Here is a 7,500-nt window from a genome sequence, read left to right as displayed (position 1 = left end):
ATTCCTCCTCCTGCCTGAAGAATTGTGATAATTAGCAAATCCTGGTGATTTTTACTTTTGCTTTCAGAAACTGGATTTCCCACCTCAGGCAGTGTGTGTGTGTGTGTGTGTGTGTGTGTGTGTGTGTGTGAACGTGTCAGTGTGCACACGCGTGTTTAAGCTCTGTGTTTTGCGTGTTGCAGCCATGTGCTCCCCTCCCTGCGCTCACGGCGGGACCTGCATGCGCTGGAACATGTGTCTGTGCCCCCCTGGCTGGACTGGGCCCGGCTGCCACACAGGTAACCCCCACCCTGTCTGAGCGCCCCGTAACTCTGAGAGCCCCGTAACTCTGTCTGAGAGCCCTGTAACTCTGAGAGCCCCGTAACTCTGTCTGAGAGCCCTGTAACTCTGAGAGCCCCGTAACTCTGTCTGAGAGCCCTGTAACTCTGAGTGCCCGTAACTCTGTCTGAGAGCCTCGTAACTCTGAGCGCCCGTAACTCTGCCTGGGAGCCCTGTAACTCTGAGCGCCCGTAACTCTGTCTGAGCTCCCCGTAACTCTGTCTGAGAGCCCTGTAACTCTGTCTGAGAGCCCCGTAATTCTGTCTGACAGCCTCGTAACTCTGTCTGAGAGCCCCGTAACTCTGAGCACCCGTAACTCTGCCTGGGAGCCCTGTAACTCTGAGCTCCCCGTAACTCTGTCTGAGAGCCCTGTAACTCTGTCTGAGAGCCCCGTAACTCTGTCTGAGAGCCCTGTAACTCTGAGCGCCCGTAACTCTGAGAGCCCTGTAACTCTGAGCGCCCGTAACTCTGTCTGAGAGCCCCGTAACTCTGTCTGAGAGCCCTGTAACTCTGAGCGCCCGTAACTCTGTCTGAGAGCCTCGTAACTCTGCCTGAGAGCCCTGTAACTCTGAGCGCCCGTAACTCTGCCTGAGAGCCCTGTAACTCAGTCTGAGAGCCCTCAGTCTGAGAGCCCTGTAACTCTGTCTGAGAGCCCCGTAGCTCTGTCTGAGAGCCCCGTAACTCTGTCTGAGAGCCCCGTAGCTCTGTCTGAGAGCCCTGTAACTCTGAGAGCCCCGTAACTCTGTCTGAGCGCCCCGTAACTCTGTCTGAGCGCCCTGTAACTCTGTCTGAGAGCCCCGTAACTCTGAGAGCCCCGTAACTCTGTCTGAGAGCACCGTAACTCTGTCTGAGAGCCCCGTAACTCTGTCTGAGAGCCCCGTAACTCTGTCTGAGCGCCCGTAACTCTGTCTGAGAGCCCCGTAACTCTGTCTGAGCGCCCGTAACTCTGTCTGAGAGCCCTGTAACTCTGAGAGCCCCGTAACTCTGTCTGAGAGCCCTGTAACTCTGAGAGCCCTGTAACTCTGTCTGAGAGCCCCGTAGCTCTGTCTGAGAGCCCTGTAACTCTGAGAGCCCCGTAACTCTGTCTGAGCGCCCCGTAACTCTGTCTGAGCGCCCTGTAACTCTGTCTGAGAGCCCCGTAACTCTGAGAGCCCCGTAACTCTGTCTGAGAGCACCGTAACTCTGTCTGAGAGCCCCGTAACTCTGTCTGAGAGCCCTGTAACTCTGTCTGAGAGCCCCGTAGCTCTGTCTGAGCGCCCCGTAACTCTGTCTGAGAGCCCCGTAACTCTGTCTGAGAGCCCCGTAGCTCTGTCTGAGCTCCCCGTAACTCTGTCTGAGAGCCCTGTAACTCTGTCTGAGAGCCCTGTAACTCTGAGAGCCCCGTAACTCTGTCTGAGCGCCCCGCAACTCTGTCTGAGAGCCCCGTAACTCTGCCTGAGAGCCCTGTAACTCTGAGCGCCCGTAACTCTGTCTGAGAGCCCCGTAGCTCTGTCTGAGCGCCCCGTAACTCTGTCTGAGAGCCCCGTAACTCTGTCTGAGAGCCCTGTAACTCTGTCTGAGAGCCCTGTAGCTCTGTCTGAGAGCCCTGTAGCTCTGTCTGAGAGCCCTGTAACTCTGTCTGAGAGCCCTGTAGCTCTGTCTGAGAGCCCTGTAACTCTGAGAGCCCCGTAGCTCTGTCTGAGAGCCCCGTAACTCTGAGAGCCCCGTAGCTCTGTCTGAGAGCCCCGTAACTCTGTCTGAGTGACACAACTAGCCTCACTCATGGCTGTCCCACGAACCTGTTCTCTGCCCCCTTCTCTTCTTTCCCTCTTTCTCTCTCTCTCTCTCCCTCTCTCTCTCTCTCTCTCTCACTCTCTCAGCGGTGTGTGAGCTTCCCTGTGCTAACGGTGGCCGCTGTGTGGGTCCAGACTCCTGCCAGTGCCCCTCTGACTACACTGGGCTTCAGTGCCTAACCCGTGAGTACCAGCAGAGGGCGCCACACGGCCGCGCATAGCTTCAAATCACGCCACACTATTTACTGTGCACCAGGGCTGTCCACGCTATAGTGTCCACCTCTTAACTGTCCTGCAATTATTTCCCACTGTAACATCTGTAACACATTTATTGGTAATAAATATGTCATTTGGAAACAGTTGGTTGACTAAATTAGTCCACAAAGATCCGTTTCCGGGGCACGAAGTGGAGGAGGGTGGTAGTAGAGTTAAGGAGTGTGCACTTTTTTATGGCGAATGGGACGCACCCGATGTCCCAGCCATGTAGCTTAGCCGCTAGGCACCCCAAATGTTTAAAAGAGGTTGAGGAACAGAAGTCATCTTTGCTCCTCTCTCCCCTCTGTGCAGCCCTCTGTACCCCAGCCTGTCAGAACGGAGGCAGGTGTGTCGACGTCAACAAGTGCACCTGCACTGGAGGATGGCTGGGCGCCCGGTGTCAGATAGGTAACGAGTGCAACAGCGCCATCTGCTGGTAGAGCTCAGGTCTGCAATACACTTGTAGTAGTTCACTTTTCGTTTTTTCCTTCACACCGTGGATGTTAATTTTGGCCGGATCTGTCTGTCCATCCATTTCGGAAAGCAAAGGTGAACCAGTTGAACGTGCACATAATCTTAATTTGCAGTGAGAGCCTTGCCTGATGTGTGTGTGTGTGTGTGTGTGTGTGTTCTCTCTCAGAACCTGTGCGGTGCCAGACAGGGTGTAAGAACGGCGGCGTGTGTGTGGGGCTCAACAGGTGTCGCTGCGCCAGCGGATTCACGGGGAAGGTCTGCGAGACAGGTGAGTTCCGGACAGGTGAGCACGGGCGAGTGTAGACACTGAGTTTGAGAGTGAGCGCGAGTCCCCTCTCAGCCCTGTCAGCCTTTTGCGCTCTGATTTCAGCGGTAATGACGCCCTGCGTGCCTCCGTGCAAAAACGGCGCCACCTGCAGCCCTCACAACAAGTGCAGCTGCCCCGAGGGCACCGCCGGCATCCGCTGCCAGACACTGTGAGTACCGGCCTCCCGCCACCAGGGGGCAGTGGTCAAACTGCCTGTCTGTGATAAGGGGAAACAGTGTTTAAATATGTGTGTGTGTGTGTGTGTGTACACATTTAAACACACATACACAGTGATGATGTCTTTATTGGCCAAACCTGAGAGAAGAAGTTATTTCCGCCATGGGTTCCCTCCGAAGTTTCCCAATGCTTTTTTTTTCCCATAAGGATTTCTTGTTCTGCCAAAAATGTGGTCTTTGGGTGACAAAAGTTTCAAAGAATTTCACATTTTGTTCTACAAATTGCATTACACCCGTTTATTTGTCAACCATGAATTTCAAAGCTGTAAAGTGCTTTCAAATATACAAGTTGCTCATAAGTTTCTACATTCCCATGGCTCAGAAATGCTAGCTCATTTCCTGGTTTTAGGACTACCATCTGTGGCACTCTGTGCAAATGGGAGTAAACAATCTATGGTGGAAATACTGTTGCAGATAAGAGAGTGAGTCTGGGAAGCGTAGTGCTGTTGATCTAATTGGGCCCATTGCAGAAGCGATGTGTAACAGTCATGATTTGTGACGATGACGGTTTTACCCCGTGTTCCTCAGCACGTGTCCGGTGGTGACGATGGTGGTGAGCATGGCGAGGGCCGTGAGGAAGGGCGTGAGAGAGAGCTACGTGGACCGCTGTGGCCCCCTGGGAGTCCACCTCTGCACCAAGTACAGGTAACACACACACTCACCTCTGCACCAAGTACAGGTAACACACACACACTCACCTCTGCACCAAGTACAGGTAACACACACGCACACCTCTGCACCAAGTACAGGTAACACACACACACTCACCTCTGCACCAAGTACAGGTAACACACACGCACACCTCTGCACCAAGTACAGGTAACACACACACACTCACCTCTGCACCAAGTACAGGTAACACACACACACACCTCTGCACCAAGTACAGGTAACACACGCACACACCTCTGCACCAAGTACAGGTAACACACGCACACACACCTCTGCACCAAGTACAGGTAACACACGCACACACCTCTGCACCAAGTACAGGTAACATACACACACACGCACACTCATACACACTCAAACGCATGCTCTCATACACGCATACGCTTATACACACACACATGCACGCACACGCACACACTCATACACACACACACTTATATACACACGCCCACTCTCATACACACACACGATCACCCATACACACACACACACACACACGCACACACTTATACACACACCCGCACTTATACACACTCACACACACACACGCACACACACATACACACACTTATACACACACACATGCACTTATACACACACACACATACACACACCTGCACTTATACACACACACACACACACACACACACACACACACTCATGCACACAAACACAGACAAGCATGTCTACACAAATTTACAAGGCCCAACCTCTTATCTTTATGGTCATTCCTGGCTGTCCCTGGTTATATTTATGCACTTTGTTGTACGTCACTCCGGATAAGAGCGTCTGAGTATGAAGGAGATGTGAAGGTAAATGAAGTCAAAAGAGCTTTATGTTGCGGTTTCCAGGATCAACCAGGCAAGGGTGTACCTGCTGGCCTACCGGGTGGGCTACAGAGTCCACTGCCCAGAGAAGAAGGGAACATGAGGACCCCATCGGCAAAACAAAACTCTTCCCAAAAATATCTACTGCTGTAGCTACGACCTCACACAGCACTGACCTCAGTGGTGACCCAGCACGACCTCTGTGTGACCCCTGTGAAAACCTTTGAGTGACCGCCACTGCCTCATGCCGAGTGGTGGAAACCCGACAGACTATCTGGACTAACGGGTGTTTCGGTAAAACTGAAGACAGATGCGTTGCATCAACCAGCACAGCCCCGATTGGCACACCATCTCTGAGTCTGTGTGAAAACAAAGTGAACACTTTGAACCCGTTGAAGTGTTTTTTTTTCTCCAAAATTCTAAGTCAGTGTACTAACTTCAGTTGTTCAATAACCAGCAGTTAAGTATGAGGTTTTGAACACAGCCAAGAATACTAGACAAAAAAAGAAACTGCCACTAATTCTTAAAGCTGGGTTTTTTGCAAATGCTATTTGTTTTGTTTTGCAAATCATCCACACATCCAGTCTGTCTGTTTTTTGTTTTTTTAAAAGTCTGTCTTATGTAATAAAACCCTCAACCCACAAAAAGGGATCTCAATGTTTCATACAAAAAAAAAGGTACAAAAGCTTGTCACTGGGGTGGTAGCCTGTAGGTATGCATATATACATTGTATATTGATGGATTATTGGATTAATAATTAGTACCATTTTTGTTTGGAAACGGTACTTATTTCTACCCGAAATTATAGTATTGTACCTTCCAGGGTACATCTGGGAAATTTGTTCCTTAAAAGAACAAAAATGTACCTCCACTGTATCCCTATTGCTGAGAGTGTTGTCTTCGTGGGGAAATCCCATTTAGTTCTTTATGGAACCGTGTATGGTAGCTGTGGAAGCTGTTTTACAATAAACAAAAACAAAATGAAAACTTGAACTTGGTATTCTAGGGCATATCGGAAAACGTTTCTGTGTAGAACGTTATGTTTCCTCCCGTCGGTGTGTGTCAGTCAGTCAGTCCGCCCGCCCACGCTTTGCAACTGGACGTTATACGCGCCACCGTTTCTGTTTAAATAAACGTTTTGTTACGTATTGTCGGGGCTAAACGTGCCCCTGGTGTTTGCAGCCGAATACCCTTCACTACAAGCAAATACTACAGCTCGTCCACCGACTGTCGCCACCCCACTACTGATCCGTGTTTGATATAAATTAGGGTAGTGCCATACCTATAACAAACATACACATACTAAATCAAAATAAAGGAATAATGAAAATTAACCAACGCATTTTGTCCAAAAAGAATCAATCACTCAAAAAGAGAAACCACATACAAGCATACTACTCGTACGTAATTTCAGGCTGGTTTTCATTTAAATGTAGTATGCTGCTTCGAACACAGCCAATCGCTCAAATCAGTTCAGCCTGCTACATACTAATACTTCCCCTACCCCTCTCCCAGTGGCGATACGATTTAATATAAATACACATAAATACACGGGAGGGGGACAACCACCCTCCGTTTGCGCCCCCACGCAGGAAACTGGACGTATGACGTAAGAAACGATAACAGTGACTACGAGCGGCACAACACACATAATTAACGTTTAACTTGTTAACTAATGGAACTAATGGGGAAGACATTTAACATACACAATAACTGGGCCACCCCGCATATACATAATGTTTAGCGTAGTTGACTTGACTCGAAGTTGCCTTTATTTACACGACCGTCTTGGCATTCGTGATCTAGAAACTCTACGTTCCCTCACGTCCATACGAATCCTCGCTTTCTGCCTGCCCATACCGTGGTCCTTTCCGATAAAAAACGATACGGCCTCGGTTAAAATATAGCGCGTTTGTCACGCATTTATTCGCTCCTTGATGCCGACAAAGAACCCTGGTTTAAAACCTAGAACCCCACTGTCTCCTCTGGTTCTGACCAAGAGTGTCTGAAACACGATCATTACAAATAATGATAATAATAAGATCCGCACAGCCGTTGGACGCTTCAGCAAGGCCCTTAACCCTGCATTGCTCCAGGGGAGGATTGTCTCCTGCTTAGTCTAATCAAGTCGCTTTTGATAAAAGCGTCGGCTGACATGTAATGTAATGTAATCTTGACTGGGGCTAGGAACCATCCACTGATATGTCTTTGTGATTAAGTCACCAATTATTCTTCTGAAATTTGGGTGGCTTTCCGATGGTCAAAGTCCACCAGTTACTTTGTCACTTTGATCAGTCACTCATTGTCCGGTTTCTTCAAGATGATGATGATGATGATGATGATGGTCATCACGGTAACAGCACAAATGTTCTCACAGTGTTACTGAAAGTGTCTTGTTAATGTTATACCATCACCACGACATTGTGAGAACGTTTTGTGTTAGCTTGGGTATACTTCCTCTTCCAGCCCACTGAGAATTACACATTTGCAGAGGCACGTTTGTGTTACTCAGTGTCCCTGGTGGAGACCTTGACCTGTGTTAGCCGGTTCCTTCTGACCGGGGCGAGGAGTATTTAAGGGAGGAGGTTAAAAAAAAAAACTAATGAGAAGATAAGGATCAGCTTCGGTGAGGAGAACCC

The 7,500-nt window shown here is 49.5% G+C and overlaps 2 protein-coding genes across 5 annotated transcripts in view; both read left to right on the top strand.

Moving 5' to 3' along the window:
* Positions 1-5,848, top strand: part of si:ch211-221n20.8 (uncharacterized protein LOC100034409 homolog) — a 37,030-nt gene extending 31,182 nt beyond the window's left edge. For both annotated transcript variants that reach the window (XM_061240390.1, XM_061240389.1), the window contains 7 exons: positions 183-278; positions 2,178-2,273; positions 2,658-2,753; positions 2,986-3,087; positions 3,190-3,295; positions 3,891-4,007; positions 4,886-5,848. In XM_061240390.1, the coding sequence (XP_061096374.1) occupies positions 183-278; positions 2,178-2,273; positions 2,658-2,753; positions 2,986-3,087; positions 3,190-3,295; positions 3,891-4,007; positions 4,886-4,964 (692 nt within the window). In that variant the 3' untranslated portion in view covers positions 4,965-5,848. The remainder of the gene's footprint in view (positions 1-182; positions 279-2,177; positions 2,274-2,657; positions 2,754-2,985; positions 3,088-3,189; positions 3,296-3,890; positions 4,008-4,885) is intronic.
* A 538-nt stretch (positions 5,849-6,386) lies between these two features.
* Positions 6,387-7,500, top strand: part of LOC133127468 (alanine aminotransferase 2-like) — a 10,943-nt gene continuing 9,829 nt past the window's right edge. For 2 of the 3 annotated variants that reach the window (XM_061240392.1, XM_061240391.1), the window contains exon 1: positions 7,480-7,500. This exon is cut by the window's right edge and continues 291 nt beyond it. The gene's annotated coding sequence lies outside the window, so the exon portion shown is untranslated. Of the gene's footprint in view, positions 6,471-7,479 lie in introns of those variants that run through there. The other variant, XM_061240393.1, reaches the window with a different exon arrangement.

The sequence above is a fragment of the Conger conger genome, chromosome 4 (genome assembly GCF_963514075.1).
Source record: "Conger conger chromosome 4, fConCon1.1, whole genome shotgun sequence".
In the NCBI taxonomy this organism is placed as follows: domain Eukaryota; kingdom Metazoa; phylum Chordata; class Actinopteri; order Anguilliformes; family Congridae; genus Conger; species Conger conger.
This window is presented reverse-complemented; position numbering and strand designations above follow the sequence as displayed.